This window comes from Numida meleagris, chromosome 3 (genome assembly GCF_002078875.1).
Source record: "Numida meleagris isolate 19003 breed g44 Domestic line chromosome 3, NumMel1.0, whole genome shotgun sequence".
Taxonomy (NCBI): Eukaryota; Metazoa; Chordata; class Aves; order Galliformes; family Numididae; genus Numida; species Numida meleagris.
Genome location: NC_034411.1, coordinates 14134192 through 14154496, shown reverse-complemented (window position 1 = coordinate 14154496; position 20305 = coordinate 14134192). Strand labels below are relative to the sequence as shown.

At 42.7% G+C, this 20305-nt stretch overlaps 1 protein-coding gene across 4 annotated transcripts in view; it reads left to right on the top strand.

Moving 5' to 3' along the window:
* Positions 1-20305, top strand: part of PLCB1 (phospholipase C beta 1) — a 389735-nt gene that overhangs the window by 89909 nt on the left and 279521 nt on the right. For all 4 annotated transcript variants that reach the window (XM_021392475.1, XM_021392477.1, XM_021392478.1 and 1 more), the window contains exon 3: positions 19681-19749. In XM_021392475.1, coding sequence (XP_021248150.1) covers positions 19681-19749 — 69 coding nt within the window. The remainder of the gene's footprint in view (positions 1-19680; positions 19750-20305) is intronic.

Genomic DNA, 20305 nt, shown 5'->3' with positions numbered 1-20305 from the left:
CCTTTGAAGATAACAAAACCACCCCCCAACAACAGTGCTACCGCTCCAAGCCTCCCAGGTCAACGGAGGCAGAGCAGATGTTGCAAGATCTGTTTGTTGAGGTCTGGCACTTGAATTCAGGCACCTGTCACTGGGAACACAGCCACTGTGGGCCTGGCCACTTCTCCTGTATATCCCAGGAATGGGAACGCAGAAAGAGTGGGATGAAACCACAGGAAGGGAATGGCAGATGAATGGAAGCAGGAGCTCCAGATTGCAAGATGCGATGCTGTGAGCGCCCACACGTAGTCAGCCCAGCGATTGTGCTTCAAGGAGTGCCAGTCTGTAACTTTCAGCAAATGTCTGGTTCTTAATTTCCTGTATAACCTTTTGAGGATTTCTAAAGCCTACCCATGTACAGAATGGTGGAGTTTTTAGTATGAAAGTCTGGAAATACATGCTTAAACTTCTGTTTAGTGTTACCTTCCTGCAGCTTTCCTTGCTTAAAAGGGAGTGGCCCCTTAATCCTGTTGCTCCTTTTAGAGCAGTTTTTAACAAACACCTGAAGTAGTAGACAAATGAAGCATTCTTCTTTCTTCTTGTCTGATGATCCACTCTCGGAATCTTATAATATGTGGGTGGCATGCTGGGGGAAGGCATCTGTGGCAATTTGTTACAGTAGTGACTTCTAGCTCTCTGTTTAATGAGTATATGATCAAAGGTGTTGGCTGTCTACCTGTGGAAATTCAAAAATATGGGAGTCTGCCTGGGCCTTGATCCTCTTCTCCCTGCTGTTCTTGCATACTGAAGAAACTTTTGCTTGGCTGCTGCCTGGGGCTGATGCCTTTCACCTAGCATCATGGAGGCTGGCCAGAGGCTGATGCCTTTGCCTGTGCTCAGATAGAATCATGCAATCATTAAGGTTGGAAATGACCACTATACTCATCTAGTCCAGCTGCCAACCCCTCACCACCCCGCCCACTAACCCACATCCCTCTGTGCCGCATCTCCTCTTTTCTTAACAACCTCCAGATGACAGCTTCCAGGCAGGTTTTGCCTCTGCTTAATCCTGTCCTGCTAGAGGCCGTCAGGAAGTCATGCACAGCCACCCCTGAGCTGCCGGCAGCAGCTGAATGCACCACCTGGTGCTGCGTGGGGGTGGGAGCAGCGATGAGCAGCCAGCACTGGCTCAGGGTCAAGGCCCAGCTCCTTGTGCTTCCCATGCCATCAGCTCACGAGTGTGCATGGAGGAGAAATGCATGGGTTTCCTCTGCCTATCTGATGTGTTGTGAAAGTGACTTTCACTTCACTGCACCAGCCATTTTGTAAATACGTGCCAAGCTTGGAACGGACAAGTAGTGGCTTTGCTAGGAACTGGCAAGCCTGGGGAGGAAATGCTAACGAGGAAATCTGTTGGAGGGATGGGAGGGAGGTGAATCAGGTGGGTGCTCTGCTGGTGGATGGACAGCTCCTGCCTTCAGTAGGCACTGGTGGGAGTGGAGCCTCCTTGGCCCTTAGTGCTTCCTCAGCATTTTCTATCTGCAACAAACTAGAAGTATTTTACTTCTTTGCTTTTTTTTTGTTTTTTTAAACCATATCTGGAGACATCTTAATTACAAAGTGCAAAAATTAAACTAAGGAATTAGCAATCCATGTGGGACAATGACCCTGCCCACAGCAAGTGGATACCAAACAGAGAATGAATGTGGTGGCAGGATTCTACAGAAACAGTATCTGTTTTTATCTTCAGCAAACCCTCTGCTTTATGAGCAAAAACCCTGCAGTTTTATAAGAAGGAACTGTGATGTTCAGTGGGTGTGAGGCAGATAGCCCTTGGCTTGAACACCTGTGGGCAAGGGGTGTGCAGCCATGGCAGTGGTGGCCAGCACTGGGCACCAGCCCAACCCCTCTGGAACTCTGTGGGAGCTGAGTGTGCTACCCGGGAACCTGGCTTGGAGGGACATGTGGGAAGGCTGCCATTGGTTTCAGCCCACTTAAAGCCATCACCAGCAGCACTGAATCACAGATGGGACCTGTCTGCTCACCGGCCCACCGAGGCCCTGCTCAAATGCTCCTCTCCAGATTGTGCAAATTTTTATTCCCTGCTGGAGTGGGCTGGAGACCAACAGGCTACCTCGCCTGCTGAAGTAGGGCAGTGAGTGCTGGGTGCTCCCAGCCTGGCTTTGCGGTGTAACTGGCATCCTAGGGCATGTGGCAGCTTCTTCCCGAGGCAGCTGTGAGCTGTCCTGGCTGCCTGGAGCCGAGTTGTGCAGTCCAGCGGAGCGGCACAGTGGCCTGCTTCTGCCAGGGTTGGAGCAGCATCTCAGCCGTGTTGTCAGTGGCATGTGGAGATGAGGTCATATACATTTTTTCTGCATCACCTGTTGAAGTTAGGCGGCAAAGAACGCACTGGATTTATCTGGCAACCTCTGTATAACACTGTGCTAGTTAGCCTGTGCCCGCCACAGTTTTCCCTAGTTTTGATTCTTGTAGTTCCTGCAGAAGCACTGTGTACTGAACTCTGTTGCTGCTCTTGATTGTGTAGCAGCCCTAAAGTTGTTTGTGTGGTGGTGTGTGTCCCTGCAGTATTTCATTCAAGGAGTGTGAAAACTGGGCAGTGTCTGACCCTTCAGAAGGGATGCGCAAAAAAAAAAAGGCATTAAAACAGGGCTTAGAAGTTATCCTTTGTTTTTGGTTAGAGGTGCAGTTCAGAACGGAATGCACATGTTTGTACTGCGGTTAGTGAAAAGTGAATTGACGTTTCTGAGGCTTTTCTTGGTCTGCCGCCATTCATTTACAGTACTTTCATTGCTGTGCTGGCTTGGAGATGGATGTTCAAAGCACAGTGTTGCCAAACTTCCTCTGTCCTTCAAGAGTCATAGCAGGATACCTAAGTCATACAAACTCATTTCGCAGAGGAATTATTTTTGGCTGTCTTCCTCCATTAGCACTACCAGAGCTTATACAATTTATTCCAGTGGGAGCTGTGCAACTCCCACACTTAGTGCATTTGCAGATTCCAGCCTGAAGCTTGCTGTTATCACTAGCTAGAAGATGCTTGCAAAAAGGAGCATGGCATGAGTGAAAGCAAAGGAGATGTGTCAAGACGTGGTTACTTGCAGAGAGCCCTGAAAGTGTGAGCAGATGGACTTAAGTTTCCTGTAATGTGTTGGACAGGGAAGCTGCTTCAGCTTTTTCTCCCCTCCTCCTCTTCACCTTCCTGTACAAAATGCTTTGGCTGTCCCAGGAGCAGAAGAGGGAAGCAGAGGTGTAGCTGGGCAATAAACTACAACTTGTCCAACATGCCCGTGGCTAACCTGGGGGGAAGTTCAGGGCCTGGGGTGATGAGATGGCTTTCTTATGTGCTCAATTATGGCTGCTTATTACAGGTTGTGACGGTGAGGAAGATGGGCTCTCCTGAGGCTGCCCCCCTCTCCCCCCGCATGCGCATAGAAAAGAGAGGAGAGTTTCCCTGCTCCTGAGGTCTTAGAGGTTGTTTGCAACATCTCTACTTAGACCATAGGCACACAGGTCTCCAATGGTTTTTTTCTGAGCAGGAAGTGTGATGTCAGTTCTGTGCTGCATGGTGATACAAGTGGGATTTCTCAAGCGCGGGTCCAGGTAACTATCTGTCACTGCTGATTAGCTTCATTGTAAATGCAGAAAACGCAAGATGTTGAGTTACTGAAGGAAACATGAAAAAAGAGTTTTGAGCTACACAGGAGCTTTTCAGTGTTAGCCTGCTGTGCGCTTTCTGCTTATAGAGCTGTGCTGCAGCAATGCTGCTAGAAATGGAAATTCATACTGGCTAGTATTATTTTTCTCCTGTATCTTGCATCTGCATCACTTAGTGAATGAGCTTTAAATAATTATGTGGTGAAGCCCTATCTGGGCTTGACAATTAGACTGAGATATTGCAGTAGCAGCAAACAAACAAACAAAAGCGTAATCATAAATAATAGACATTGACTGGATCTGCCAAAACCTGCAATAAAGAAATCTTGCCTGAAGTCTTATTCCTGGCATATAGATTAAAAAAGAGAGAGAGAGAGAGAGAGAGAATCCAGCTGCCATGCATCCTTTGCCAGCTAGACTTTTTTTTTTCATATTTCTCTTGCTGGAGCTCATCTTGATCCTAAAGGTAGAGACAAATTTCTGAAAGCATCCAACCACCACAGGTCTCAGCCAGCACTTCTGCGTGTAGTAAAAGTCCTGGTTGCCTAACACAGAATGTGAAGAGTGCAGTATAGATATCCAAGCTGACACTTGCTGTCCATCCTTTGGCTGAAAACAACTGCTTTGGTTTTACTGACTGTTGTTGAACTGGGCTTGTAGTTTGCCCAGAAGATTGCCTACAGAGCACATAAGAAGTAAAGACAGGACCTCTGCAGGGTTCCTGAGCTCTCCTCTGGCAAATCCTGCCCTACCTCTTATGGGGAACACTTCCCATTTTTCTTCTGTGTAGTCCGGCAGCTAGCCCTCTTTGGTGACAAATGAAGCCCAAAGCTCTGAGTGTGCTCAGCCACGTGCTGTAGCCCAGCATGGCTGCTGGGGCTGAGCTGAGAGGGGAGATCCGGCGATTCTCTGCTGGGAAGCAATCCTGTTATTCCTCAGAGAGGAGCCTGTCTTCAGCCTCTGCTCAGACTCATGCTGGAGTCGAGGGAGAACAAAGCATGGAGGAGTCTCACTGACAGCGCGGGCGATGCTGTGAATTAAGGCGATAATCTGCAGAGGAGTAGTTGCAATTGTTTATGCCAGTCCTTGGAGAATAAGTGTGAAATTATAAATGAAGATTGCAGTCTGATTTATATATGTAATTCCTGTAATGTATTTCTGTGGTGCTGCAGAGCTAATTATAGATGACTATAAATATGCCGTTTGAAACTTTTAAAACATTTATTTTAGTGCTCCTGAGGAAGCCGGTACCAAGTTTAGTAGGCTATACTGAATTATTGACCTAACAAATTATAACCGTGGCTTGCTGTATGGTATTGACATTGCAGATTGTAATGTCCTCTTTAGAAGTCATTACAGAATTTAATTCGGGGCATGCTGAACTTTGAGATTTACATTGGGCGGGATACTGGTTCCGTAATACACAAGACACATGTTAACCTGCGTGTATAGCAGGCAACTGTTGAAATGTTTTTTGTCAAACCATAGTAACTACTTAGTAAAGTCAAGTCAGCCTTTATTACCGTCTCCTGCTGAGGGAGAAGTAAATGCAGATGTATGAAGGCTTACAGGGAGTGGCACTTAATATCCTTGCGGTGCAGTGTGTGCTGCGAGGTGGGCTTCCCTCGTCAGCACCGCCGCTGGTGTGCAGGGTGTGCGCTGCTGCATTAGGGGTCATTCAGGAGGAGCCGCTACCTCAGAGCATCGTCTTGGGCAGCTGCTCAGTGCAGCGATGTGCTGAGACCATCATGAGGAGGAGCTCTGCATTCTGGGGAAATGCTAGGAGAGTTTATGTAGCCAGAGTAAACGGTAATTCTCTGGCTCTTTTTCCAAAGTTTCTCTTTTAAATCCATTCAGGAAGTATGAGTCTTTCCCGTTCCTTCATACTTGTGGCATTTTGTTAGCCTTAGAGTCTGATGGAACAGGAAAACCCTTCCGGAGAAAAATTGATCTGGCAGTAGGGGATGTTAAGAAATGCACTCTGTATAGCTTTGCCCTTCATCGAAAGTTATTGTTAGGGAGAAGATGTGTGGATTCCTGTCCCTGTAGTGTGAATAGAGACCAAACCAAAACTAAGAAATGCCTCCCATATTTCTGAGATGAACAGAGCTGACATAGCCAGCCTACAGTTTTATTTAACTCTGACTTTTGGGATGGGGAAAACTATATACTGTCAGTGGAGCCAGAACAACGTTGCATTATTTAGGCTTTTGCTGGATAGTAGATCATTCAAAATCTTCGCAGAATAAGAGGCGAGGAATTATTTATGAAATGATCAAATGTAGATACTATATCCAGGGCGGTGGAAATCTGGATTGTTTGATTAATTTGGTGACAGACACGCCACTCAAATATTTATAGGATTTTTCATGAGCACAAACAAATTAGTTTGTTAAGCTAACACAAATATTTGAAATAGTGAAAAATAATACCACTCCTACTGGCTCTAAAACAGTTCTGTGGTTTTGAACATTGAATTTCCCAAACATCTTAGGGCCTGTGTTCCTACTTTGGTGCCATAATGCACAGGGATATGCTGGCCTGTGTAAAATCAGCAGCTGAGAAGTTCTGCCATCTTGGGAACATACTTGTTCAGGAAATTTATCTGGTGTTTAATCTGGTTTGATACTGTAACTTAATTTGTTTTGCTGCTGCAATAATTGGCTAAGGTTTGATTATTCATAAGGATAGCTGCAATTGTAGCTCCAAGGCTAATTTCAACTTTCATAGAAAACGCCAGCTCCTTCAGCTTTTTAATTGACCATGTTATTCTGTTCTTATTTAATTGAGGTGGTAAATAATCCCCTTGAAGAAACTGAGACCACTGAGAGAGATTAAGCCTCTACCAACATGAATAAAAACTTAAAGGAAAGATAAACACTATTAAAAATTAAAAAGCCCTTCAGTATTGAAATAGGTAAATCCTGATCTGTACTGGCATGCAAAACCAGATTTTCAAATAAATTAATTTGTTTCTGCACATTTTTGTGAATGGAAAATCATATTTGCTTTAGGAAGAGAAGCAGATGTGCCGTTTCGTCTTTGTTCATCCACAGCACAAGAGCTGTTGGTATGCAGCTTTGTGCCTTGAGTCAGTTTTGGAAGATCTTTGGAATTTATAATCCAGAATGAAAAAGTAGTAGCTCTTGAACGTCATATATCTCCGTGGTGGATTTTTTGTTGTTGTTAAAAAAGAGGCAGGTTTCATAACGGGAATACAAAATGTCCTGGAGTCTATTTTACATGATTTGCTCTATTACTGTTCCCTGAAAAAAACAAGCAAACAATCCTAGAATTGTGCTGGAAGCACTGAAAGCCATATCATGTTTTCACTGCTTTTTATTCAGCACGTTGGATGGTTTCTTGAAGCTTCACCCCAGAAGTGAACAACTTCTTACATTACTCCAAAATAAACAGCGCCGTTCTGACAGGATTGCACCCAAGCTATATACCACACTCGATGCCGTGCAAAACAAGCAGCCTGCTTTTACATTGCATGGTTGCAGTTTAGGGTGTGTCAGCTGGTGCCAGCAGAGAGTCATGGCCAAAATGGCTTTTTTAGGTTTGGCTTTATGCTATGAATTGCTCTGCAAGAGCTCTGCAGTGAAAATAAGATGCACAAACTTCTGTAATGCCAAGCATTGGCTTGAATAAATTAGTAAGATAACTTCATCCATAATGGAAAATTATGTGGCAGCGTGGATTTGCATTTCCTTAGTCCCATTAACTAGTACCATCAGGTGTGGACCTGTGAATCTAAAACCAGTGGTACTGGAAAGCAGCTGTTTTACGTACCCAATGATTGTGTCATGGTTTCTGCCTGTTTTGAAATAAAATACATTCATTTCAGTCACCCGTGATGAGGCTGTGAGAAGCCTTGTTGGTTTGTGACAAGTGATTTGTTTAAAAGACTCTGCAAAAAATAAGGGAGCGTGGTGAGAAGTGGCCTCTATTTAATACAGTTTGCTCACTGGTACCTTGGGAAAGATCATGGGAACCATGGGAGCCTGTTTGGTTTAATTGGATAAGTTATTTTTCACTGAATTCATGTAAAGTTCAGGAAATATGTGTCTAAAATCAGTTGTCCCTCCGCATTAACATGCTCCATGTTCAAGTCCTGTAATTCCTGTACATAAATTAGGTCTTCGGAATAACATTTTATAAATGCATAATACTCTCCAAATAGAACTCTAAACATCCCAGTTGTTGTTGTAAAGCTGCAGGAGTTGGCTACGGAATGCATCAGTCTGACCTTCTAGCAAGTTCCTGTTTATTTGCTCTCTCCCTGGCCATGAGTCTTCTAGCTGGCGTAGCTGTCAGACGGTTTCTCATTCTGAGTATCTTCTGTCATCATCCCTCCTGTGCCGATTTGCAGCCAGCCTCTTTGGCTTTTATGGGAGGGATTTTCAATGGTGACCAAGCTCCAGTTAATAGCTCATCACTAAAATGCCTGATCTAAGGGGTGCGTGGATCGGAATCACAGTAGGTGACCGGTAACGTAAGCCTCTACCCACACAGTGATCTCATTGTTTTTCAAAATAGATTTGTCTGCTCTCATTGTTTTTCAAAATACCTTTATTATTATTATTATTTGGAAAAAAAAATACTTGCTGATTTTCCTTCTGTTTACTTGCCATAACTTTAAAAGTTTCTTTGAAGATGTCAACAGAAATAGCTGTTTCTCAATCCATGTAATTACTGAAAGAAGCATCAATTTTTCAAGTCTGCCAGGCTTTTTTTCCCCCCTCTCTAACTAGCATGCTTTTACCCATTAATAGCGCTTTTTAGAGTTATTCCAGAGTCAGCCCTGCCTGCTTTGAAAGACACATTGCTTCCTACGCTCAATTCTTAAAACTAATTTTATTACACATTAAATTTCATTTAAAAAGAAGTGAGACACTGGCTAAAAAGACATCAGACATATTGAGAGATTACTTAGGCTGCAAAGTCAACCACTTAGAGGTTAGGAAATGCTAGAAAAAACTTTGTTTCCTTATGCATTTTGAGAATAAGAATATGAACAAGTATTCTCCACAGTTCTTTTTTTATTATTTCTTATGTGCAGATTGAGAACTTCTAGTGGGTGGTTTTGTCCAGACAAGGCTGTATTTTCACAGGTCTAGAAGAAGCAGATAAAATTTGTTTGGCTGTGTTAAAATGCACAGGTACTGCTGCAAGCTGGAAAGCATTAGATCATCCCACGTGGAAGAAGTAGTTGATTTTTGAGTGAGTGTAAAACATATTTTGGAAACAGTTTCGGCTCACATTCATCTTCTTTGCAGAGATGTGGCTTATTTCAGAAATTGCAACTTAATTAGAGGAAATTGGTGAAATTACCCTTTCTGCTCCTTGAAGAATCAAAACAAGCAATGATCCCCAGCCCAGACAGTCATCCAGCGTGGTTAATTTCATTCTGAATGGTTAAAGTTGGGCAAAGAAAGGAGGAGCTGATATCCAGGTCTCTTTTAATGGAGAGGGCCGGCCAACTGCACACAGTGCTGCTGCGTGTCTGAGAGAGAGGAGCAGATTTAAGCCAGTCTGCCTGGTGTGAAACATGTTGGTTGTGCCCATAGAAGCTGCCCTCGTGATGCTTCTAAATACGGTAACAGGGAATTGTACTGCATGTTTTAGTAGCTTGGGTGTCTCAGTGGCATTGTTGAGCAGATCCACAAATGGTTGGGGTCCTAATTTGCTGAAATTGCCTGTCAGCCTTGTGGTACTTTTTCCAAGACGCGTTTTGGTCACCTTCAAGAAGACAAACTGCCTCTTGAAAAGCCATCAAATATTAGCATGCCACTGCTGGAGGAGAAGTACTTACGGTAATTATGCTCTAGAGAATGAAACTTGGAACGCTCGTAGAGGAGAGAACAGAAGATTGCGCTAAAACTACCTGCTAAATAAGGAAACAGCGTTAGACAGCAGGGCGAGCTTGCTGCTTTGCAGTTAACTCTACATGCTGGAAGAAAGTATAAACAGGAAAGAGCAGACAGTGCATTGGGAGGAGATAAAAGTGAGTTTTGTGTGTGTGTGCTGTCAGCAAGTGGCGACAACTCACGGATCCCAAAGCCTTGTAAAAGCCACTGGATCGCTAAGTTGAGGTGCTGAGATGCATGCAGAATTAGAGGTGCTCTGCAGCACGGCAGCAGAACGCTGAGCACAGCCAACCGCTAGCACTGGAGAGGCTGGAGTGAGTCCCCTTTGAGAAAAGTGCATTCTTAAGTTTAATTCAAGATAAGACCTGATAACACACGTGTCTATGTATCACCAGGTCTATTGCTGAACTATGCCTATTCTATGCTCCTTTTCATGCTCCCTGCAGCTGGCTCCTGCAGGAGAGAGCACTTGATAATTAAGGCTTGAGTGTGGTGTAGGGCAGAATATTTTGGGAAACGTGGCTTGGCAGGAGCTCAAGGTCTTCAGACAAGTTGCTGTTCGCTTCATCTTTGTTTTGTTTGTGGAATGAACCGCATTTCCTCATTCAGTGTAAATCCTGGTTTTAAGTTCTACTGCCAAGACTAGAAGAATTTTAGACAAATGCATGCAAATACATTAATCAAAATAATTTCCCAGATGTATCTAGAGATTTATAAAATAATAACAAAGATTATGCATTCAGATAAGTAGGAGATGAACGTAAATAAAATCTTTAGAGATTCACCCACCAATTCTGATCAGGGTTTTTTTTGTTGGTTTATTTTTTTGCTTTATCTATAAACCCTGGGAGCATGCAAAAATAATGACAATTACAGCTTGTATAAAATAAATTAGCAAGAAATTTTTGCTTCAATCTAATTAATTGACTCGCTAATAAATAGTGAGCAAATAACTGTGTCCTAAACTAATAGTCACAAGGTAGGGAGCAAGTGGAGGTAGTGAGGAAAATTAAAATGAGACAGCAGCAGGTGAAGCGCTATAGGTTACAGGAGAATGGAGTGAGCGTTCTCCAGCAAGGAGAATTGTTTGTGCGCTCTTGCAGCATGGGGAGGACATCCTCAGCTCCTGCTGTTTATGTACTTCATCCTCCTTTAGAGGAACAAAGTATCAAGGATTCAGCCTAGAAATCTTTTCTTTGTGTGTTCAACTTACCTTGTTTATTTCTGATGTTGACAGAGCCTGCAACTATCAGTCTCTGTTGGGATGAACCTCCATTGAAACTGCTGGAGTGTCAAGACCTACTGAATAGCCCACATTGGAACTAGTATATAACAAATTATTCTTTTATCTGTCCCCTGGGACAATGCACAAAACTGTGCATTGGTTGGATTGGTGTGAAGTCAAGGATTTAGCTATAAATAAGATTATTCTAGATTTATAGATTAGGAAAGGATTTTCTGGATCCTGTTTAGTGCATGCTTTATTTTCACATTCAGAAAAATGTCAAACTCCATTTTGAAAAGTGATTTTTGCTTTCAATATCCACAGTAAAATAGTTGTAAATATTAACTATAATTATTAATGGGGAATTTATACAGCTCTGTTCTTATTTGTTTTTACGTTGAGTAACTCCTTTTTGCCTCTACTGATGCTACGTATATTTACAGGTGAAAATGGTACTGTTTTTAGCTTTCCTGTTGTTGCTGTATGGAAGCCAAGCTCTTTTAGTTTCCTTAAATCAGAGCATACTCCCAGCTTCCTGCTCCCATGTGAAGCCCTCTTTGTACCTTCTTCACATTACATTCAGCTCTGAGGACTGGTGAGGGTTGGAGGATGCAGTGTCAATTCTGGCTTATGTAATTCATCAAAATTCAGACAAGCTTCAAAGCTTTGTGTGCCAAGAAAAGCTTTATCAGCTTAGTTAGATATGATCTGGCTGGCAAGCTCAAACTGTCTCTTTCTTTTTTGTGTTTTACCTCCATTTTGTTATGCTCCTTTCATCATACAATCTCAGGCTTTGCCTATAAGACTAACGTGCCTATAGCTGCATAGGTCATAGCCCCTCCTTTCCGTTTTCCGAGATGTAGGTGTTCTAGTTTTTCCTCCAGTCTTCAGGTTTGATATGGAGTATATGCAAGACCAGGATAATTTACTTAAAAATTCAATGAGATTTTCATCCTGTAATAGCAGATATGTTAACAAAACCAGTGATCCTGAGATATTTTGTATCTTGGGGAGAAATCTTGGCAATGTCTTCTGGTGCTCTTTCAAAAACCAAACCTTGGACCACAAATACATTAAGTGCCTTTATTTACAAAGGTTAATTCATGACTTTTCAGCTGTCATTGTTAGTGTCTGAAGCATCATGTTCTAGCTGGAGTCTCCTGTTGGAAGCTAGCCTAGATTACGGGTTTTCCAGTTAAATAATGCGTTGCCAGAGCCCAAGCTGGAAGAACTGGCAGGAAATACGCGTTGTGCTGCTGTATAGATCTCAGTTGCCGATCCTTTTGCCTTTTCAGTTGGTGATCCTTCTGCCTCATTCCTCCATAGAAGTCGCAGATATGCGCATAGGGCATGTACTGATACCTTGAAACTCTGTGTACTATGCAGGGAGCAGAGCAATTCCAAGTTCCTCATCTCTCGCTTTTGTTAAATTTAAATATATTACAAGTATTTATTGCTTTAATATAAGGAAGCCAAAAGCTTTGGGCTATTAACACTAATTAAAAGTGCAGTCTGCAAACTCCTCCACAAAAAAAGCTAGCCAGAAAGAAACCATTCCAGAACAGTGCAGTTCTGCCAAAACCGCCCTCATTTGATGAAGTCTCTTCTAAAAACGTATATCCAAACCCATAAATGTGTTGGCATTATTTTAGATGCATCAATCTAATGTGGCATAAATAGAACATTACTTCCATAGCAGAAGTTCAGAGGATTTGCTCTTGCTTTGTCTTGGAGAAATCTCTCACTCGGCGAGCAGTTTCCCAGAGCAGCAGCTGAGGCTTGAGGCTCTGCCCATGAGTGTGAGCAGGGAGGGAGGGAGCCCCCTGCTGCAGCTCTGTGCTCTGTGGGGCACTTTGCTGAAAATAACATGCTTTACTTGCTTCAGAAGCAGAACCATAGGGCTGGTCCTTTATCCCTTGTCAGCGTGAAGTAAGGACACAAGAACATCACCCCCAAAATGTGATATGGTCTGTTCTAGGAAGGCGTTTAATCATTATAATCACACATGATTGTGACTTTTCATTTGAAACTAGAAACTTCTTAATAGAAATGCTGCTTTTTTATCTGCTGCTTAAAACTTCAATTCAGTGTACTTTTCATTGTGACTCTAAAGCTAAAAATTGCCAGGTTATTCTCAGTTATGTGAATAAAAATCAGTCAAGTACCATTATGAAGGCTGCCTACAATATGCTTTTGTATTTTCTTTGCAAGCAGATCCTCCCCCAGCTCTTTCCTTTCTTGAATACTGGCCGCACCTCATCAGTTTCCCCTCTCCTCCTGTGGTTATTCATTTGTGTGCATGTAGAGAGCAGCTCTGTGAGAAGAAGTACAGCAGAAGCAAACTGATCTCAGCCCTCGGAGGTGCCAGTGTCCATGCAACGCTGCTGTCAGCTGCCCGAAAAGGAAGGAGTTGGGTGAGAAACACCCAGCTGCAAGCACCAAGGGCACTTGTGTAGCTCTGAGTGTGGGAGAACAGCTCTTGTGGGTGCTGGGCAGTCTGCTGTGATGAAAGTGGGTGGGGAATCTTTACTGCTGCACTCCTCTTCTTCCTGGCAATTTCTTTGGCCTTAAGATTTGTGAAAACTGCGCCAGTTTCTAGGCTGGTTCAGTACCATCTGCAAATCCAAGTAAAAGAAATTTCCTTAATGAAGCAGCAAAGAGCTGTATGAATAGGTATAGAAGACTTGTTTCGCTTTCATTATTAAAACGGTACTTAGCATGAAAATTCCTTCTCACTTTTTTCCCTCATAGCCCAGCGCTTCAAATAAATGGCAGATGGTTTTCCCTGTACTAGAAAATGTTGTTTGTAAGTCTGCAGGGATGCACTGAGGGACTGAGCATTATTAAGATGGCAAAAACTTTTCAGTTGGTCTTACTCTTCTACAAGAGCACCGCAAGGGCCTTGCAGTAGGGATGTCATGTAACTTGGCGTGTGAGGAAGGACCTGCAAGCACAGAAACCTTGCAAGGCATTTGGAGCTCATTCCCAGAGCAGCCTAGCTGATCCGAAATACTAGTTCTGGCCTTGCAGAGACTGAGGTCATCCAACTATTTTTGAGTTAGGAACAGATTATGATCACCAAGCTAATGCATACCTCAGGTTGAAGCTTGCAGGTAGAATGACTACTTTCTACCCAAAATAAACTGTTCTAGTGTTTTTCGGAAAAAAAAAAATCTGCTCCCTGTAAACCAAACTCCTTGAAACTGTTTCCCTGAGGGAAATCATCCACCATCTGGTTGCAGCTGATTGTAGTTGTACATCACTTTCCTCTTTGTCTGAAGAACAGGATAGATAGCAGTAGCTGCTTCATATCTCTGTGTGGAGATCATCACGTATGAGGAGCTGGAAGAGGTCTAGTGGCTTCGGGCCAGGTTGGTGAGTTAGAGCATTAATGCTTTCCAATGGCTCATTAAAAAGGGTAAGTGGGAAGGGAGTTAAGTACTTTGGACTTGTGAAGGGCAACTTTATGCAGACAAGGAGAGGTTGTCAGGGAGTGATTTACTGTTGACTTTTGATGCCTGATAGCTGAGTTGTATATTGGTAGGAAGAAGCATGGAGGCAGATTCTTCAGGGCCTGTCTCTCTTGAGGAAGATACGGCTTACAAACTGTACGACAGCACTTCCAGGAAAATGCAGCACTGCCTTAGCTCGGCTCCAATTAATGTCACTGACAGCCTTGCTATTTGATCTTGTAGCTATCAATGCGGGTTTCTTTTCAATCTTTCCTCTTTTAAAGCTTCCCTTTGGTATAAGGAAGCAAATTGCTGTGTTTCACTTAATGATAATGGAGAAAAAATATGTTTTTAACAGGGGGATTATACACACCTGTGAAAGCAGCCTTTCTAATTAGTGCTAAATATTCTCTCTGATTGTGGAGAATTTCAGTCCTGAAGTAATTTGAGTGCAGCTGATTTATAAGCACATTGTCAAGTGTCTGAAACCTGAATGAGGTTTATTCTATAAATGGTTGTAAATTACTGAGTTTGTCTATATATTTAGTCTGAATGTGGAGGGCCAGATATTTATTTTGCATAGCTTGTAACTGTTCCGAATCTCGTTCAAACTTTGACCTCAATATTTTCTTTCTATCATGTTGTAAGAAAATTATAGTCGCTCATGTTTTTATTTTAAATAAAACTTTAAAAATGTAGAATAAAAATAAAATTATTGTAGAATAGAATAATTTTTTTTCTTGTTCAAGAAATCTTCATTGTTTCCAAGTGCAGAAAATGTTTAATATAATGAGGTGGAATCCCTCTATATTAAAGAAACGTTTAATTGTGATTAACTGTTCCCAACAGAAGATGCTGTTTAAGTTTCCTTGGGAAGTCTGCTGCAACAAATGCAGATTTCCCTTGAAAACTTTGGCCAGATGTCGCCATGGAGAAGCATTAAGTAGTGCTTGTTTACAAAGCGGTCTTAGTTTTTCAAAGTTTATTTTGCCAGACTGTATAATTCGAACTTTGAATGCAGAGCATTGTATCATTTATTAGATAGACTGGTGATATTTAGAATAATTACTTAAGCTTTCAGGCACACAGCTTCAGATGTGAACCTGGAAGCAGCAGATTTCAAAACTATGTGGAAATTGAATTTTCAGAGGTCAATTAATTGAACATCAGACTGTATCCCTGCCCCAATGTCTGTGGCAACACAGCAGCATAAAGTGAAGCAGGGGTGTGGCAGCAGAAGGAACGTGGAAATGGAGAGTGGACAAGTGGAGGCTCAAGCACTGTGTGACTATTCAACCAAAGGGAGCACTCTGAGTAAAGTGGAATTATTTTTGTTCAGGATATGAGTGAAGTAATTAGATATCTACTCTAACCCGTGCAGCTGTTGCAATACACTCCCACTTTTGCTATGTCTCCTTGACATAGTTTTTGTGAAATCTGTAGGACACTTGATCCCACTCTCAGACTTCCGTGCCATTGAGGGCCCTTTAGCAGAGCTCTCCAGCAAGGTCGGTGAGGAATCCTGTTTCGTAGCTGGCTCTACGTCACCAGCAAGTTCCCAAGATACAGTGATTCACTCGACATCATTCTGGGCAGTTTAAAATAGGAGTGAGCCAGATCCTCCACTGATACAAATTGGTTTTACTATATTAAATTCAGATGGGCCTAATTATAAGTGCTTAAGCAGTCACTGAGGGTTGCACAATCTATTGCTTTTGTTGAGTGTGTGCTCACCCCTAAAAGTGAGGTTGCACAACCAAGCCCTATATGAATACGTATCTGTCTCAGCTGCTAATTGAAAACAAACAGAGTAGGATTAATAATTCACTTCTCAGGAATTTGTATCATAAATTATGAGAGGGATCTACCAGTTACATTAAGAAAGATTATTCTGTTGCAAGATTAATAAGTCCCAATGGCAATGACTGGAGGTCGCTAAACAGGGAGAAATTGTACTTGTGCGGGGTTTTGTTTTTCTCAGTTGCTATTGGCTTTCATGCCTCCTGCAGCACAGAAAGCACTTTCCAAGCCAACACGGAGGAATTTGGTAGCAAAACTACTGTTGACATGAGCAGAGGAGGGCATGGACTGTTTTGCTGCACGTGAAATGGAGCACTTTTCTGTCTGGTACCTGTGTGTATTTTCACTTTAAAGCCTGTCCATGTTTTGTAATAGGGGCTTAGGAAATTGTCTTTTCTGTCTTCGGGGAGGAAGTTGCATTCTGTCTTCTTAATTAGTTGGTTGGAAGATGAAAGCAAGTGCCCAGGGGTGCAGGGGATTCCAGGAGGTTTGGAATTTTTGAACCAAGGAACTTGTAGGAAATGCCACATTATGAATTCTGATTTAGCCGGGCCTCGCTGAATGCTGCCTGCAAAGACATTTACGTGGATACATATCCTGCTCCTCTCTACTTAGATGCTAGATGCTGTGCTCTGAAGTACCATGCTACTGATTTTGCAGTCCTGAACATACATATAAAATGTAATTATGGAGACAAGACCATTCCTTTTGGATATCTGATGGTGGCTGAGACCATGGATTTTGTTTCCCTGTGGCTTCCATGATCACTGCCTAGGAAAGAGTCCTCAAAAATTAAATGCTCTTGTCAAATTAGAATATAAAGGAAGATTTGTGGAGGATTTTAAAATCTGCTCTGTGAGGTAACAGAACAGAGAGGTAAATGCGCAGCGAGGCCGGAAGATGGATACTTAGTCCAGCCTTCCCTGCAGCTGTGCCAGCTGGTGCTGTTTAAGCAGCCCCACAAAGCACCACTCTTCCCCTCTTTTTCTGCAGCTGTCCATGGTAGGTCGCTGGTCCAAGAACTGATGCACTTTCCACAAGCAGGTGGGTGGGGTGCAAATGACTTGCAGGTAGGAGTCAAAACTTGGAGCAACTCCATGCCTCCTCAGCTGGAGCGTCAGGTTGGGACCTCGCAGGTGAGCAGAGCCCAAATGCTGCAGCCCAGAGTGGGTGGTCAGCTTGCTGCAGTTCATCTGTGTAGTTCACCATCTGTAAGGTCCATTTTTCTTTGACATCTTTTATTTATCTGGTGTTATAAACTGTTTTTAGCGTTTCTCAGCTCTTTCAACATACAACATTATAGTTTTATGGCATGCAATGTGTATACCTATGTCTTCTGTAAAACACTGTAGTATGGTCCAGAGACTGCTTCGGGGCATTAATATTGTTTACTGTGGTACATAGAACCGCTGGCCTTTCACCCACAAAGGCCATGCTCCTGTCTGGTGACAGCAAAATGATGTATGTTTGCTCTTTTTGAGTGCGTGGTCTGTAACACTTGTCTCCATGATCCGTTCTGTGCAGCATGTTTTACTCTGCACAGTTCCTGTTGCTGGATTTGCACTCTGTCACTGCCTTGCCTCAGGACAAACCTGAATACAGCTCTACCATAAGTCATGATTTCCAGTTCTACCAACTTCTGAATGTCCTTCTATATCCGTCTATCCCTCTGTGTATCTGCAGTTTATAGACATTCCTCATGCGATTGTCTCCCTAATGGTGGGAGGTTACCCAGTTATCTGTGTGTTAAGTGCTTTCTGCACTCAGAGTATTGAGCTCTGCCCTAAGCCCCTTCTGGCTGTTGTATGGAAGAAAGATCAATGTAGAAGAGGAGTGTAGGTCTGGAGTCAGACCAGGTTCAAACTGGACATGAAAGTCGAGTTCATGAAACGTGAAGTGCTCCAGCTGCATCAGGAGAGCTGCGAATGTGAGAGGCTGCATTGTTCAGGAGAGTGCTTGTATGCACTTGCCATGTGTATTGGTGTATTTTGGGTGATTTCCTAAGGGGGCCTATAAAATACTAACTTTTATAACCCTGCCTATTCTTCCTAACCCTACAGATTTTCACCCCTTCTCCTGTTTCAGGCAAGCATGAGCAAAAAAAAAATAAATAAAAATCACAGAAGTCCAAGTTTTCCCTTAACAGGATAGACAAAGGAAAAAAACTGCTTATGCAACCTCACCTGGTACTATTCAGGTGATAATTGGGATGGAGGGGGGAATGTTAATGGATGTATAGTCACATGGCAGAGCTCATGTCTTGTTAGACGGCAAAAGTCTACGAGAGTTTTGCAGCAGTGGGTCCCATAAAATGAAAAAAAAAATAAATAAGGATACAAAGTAGTCCACAGCAAAATAATATATCAGTGAGAAAATCTTTTTTTCTTCCCCTTGGAATTAAAAAATGAAATAGTTCTGTTCTGCACAGAGATCACATTCTCTGCTCTGCATTTGCAATTACTGCTGGAAGACTGAAGTGCACTGAACTGGTGTGGCTTTAATTGTAGCATGGTCCCATTCCCACTGAAGTACTTTTAAACTATATTTAGTATGTAATTGAGCTGTTCTAACATGGGCTATTAGTCCAAATACTAGTGTAAATGAGGCAGACAGTATTAAGATGCGCTTGAAGATTGTCAAGCAATGCCAAATAGATCAGATGGTCTTGCTGTGTCTTGCAAAATGGTTGGTATTGCTGCAGGAAAACCAAGCCTGTGTAACGCTGCGTGGATGTGCATGCTGGTGGGGGAACCACATTTCCGTGTCTCCTTCATGTTTCTTCCTCCTAAATGCTCTGTGCGCACAAAGGTGAAGGCACTGAAGCAGGAACTAGCATGGAACCATCAGAAAAGATTCTGCCACAGAGTAAGGCCGGGGAGGAAGGAATGTTGGTGGAAGGGTCAATGCTTCGTGCCCATCCTGGGGTGAGCGCCCCTCTATGCTGGCACTGCTGCGATGCAGAGCAGGCCTGGGACTTGCTCTGTCCTTCCCTGCTGCCAGGGCGATGCAGAGCTGATAAGCCCCCGGTGATAGGAGATGGCTCATGGTACACATGGGTAGAGAAGGACGGGAAAGTGCCAAAAAGAAGCTGTCATCACGTGCCAGTTTTGTTCTAAGTAAAGCATGTTTTGTATAACCCAGAACTGGAGAGCAACGGACAGATGATGAAATGCTTGTCAGAAGTACGTCTTTTTTGTTAAGCACTGTAAAGTTCCTGGAACATGCTAGCATTGTGTCTGTAACACTTACAGAGCTTTATATGGACTTTTCAAAGTGTTCTGACCATTATAAAGTAAGTTTTCTATTGCGGAGACAGGATTTCCTATTTTATAGCATTTTTTACACTGTGACTAGCATAAAAAACCTAAAACTGTATTAAAATGAGTAATAAAATAGTATAGCAACTGATATTTAGTGATCCAAGAAATAAGCTTGACTAATGTGGCTTCTATATATTCTATATATCATGAGACATGCACATATTTGAGGAAACTCAGTTATGTATCTGAGGCATTGTGGTGCTTATAGGATTAAGTAAGTGCAATACAGTATGCCTTGAAACTGTCCTCAGTTTGGACAGGAGTCACTGCAGAGGGGTGAGCCCCTGATATGGAAGGTAGGGCAGTGGTTTTTTTTTAGTCATGTGTTAATCATGTGCTGTAATTTTTCCTTCTAGGAGACAGAGCTGCTTGATATCAGTCTTGTCAAAGATGCCAGATGTGGAAAACATGCCAGAGCTCCCAAGGTAGGCATTTCTGCTGTGTGCTTACCTGTTGCATTGATTACCTAGGTAAAACAAAATGTGAATTACATGCAAGAATTTTTTTTTGAAACATTCCCTTAGACAATAAGAAATGTTTTGTCTTTGCTTCACTGATCGTAGTTCCTGATGAGAAATGTTGTGATGGTTGTGCTGTTGTCACCGATGCTGTATTTAGAATGCTGATGGAAGTTTTGCTGGCAGTGAGTGAACAAAAATGCTGGTTTGTCTCATGCTGTGGTTAAACTTGCTTAAGTTCCCAACTTCCCTGATGTCCAGGAACTGATAGTTGTGGAGCTCCATGTTGCATTTGGTACTGCTTATTTTCTTCTTTCAGTGCCTCTTGAGGACAGAAAGAGGGATTTTTTTTAAATTTTAAACTGTTGTCAGAGAGGTCAGGATATCGGTTCCCTTAGGCCCTCTCTGATACATTGCACACTTCTTGGCTGTCTTTAAAGACAGTAGGTTGTAGATATATGTTCTCCTTGGTGTTTTCATTTGGACAGAAGCGACACATGAAAGAGAAAAAAAGAAAAATAAC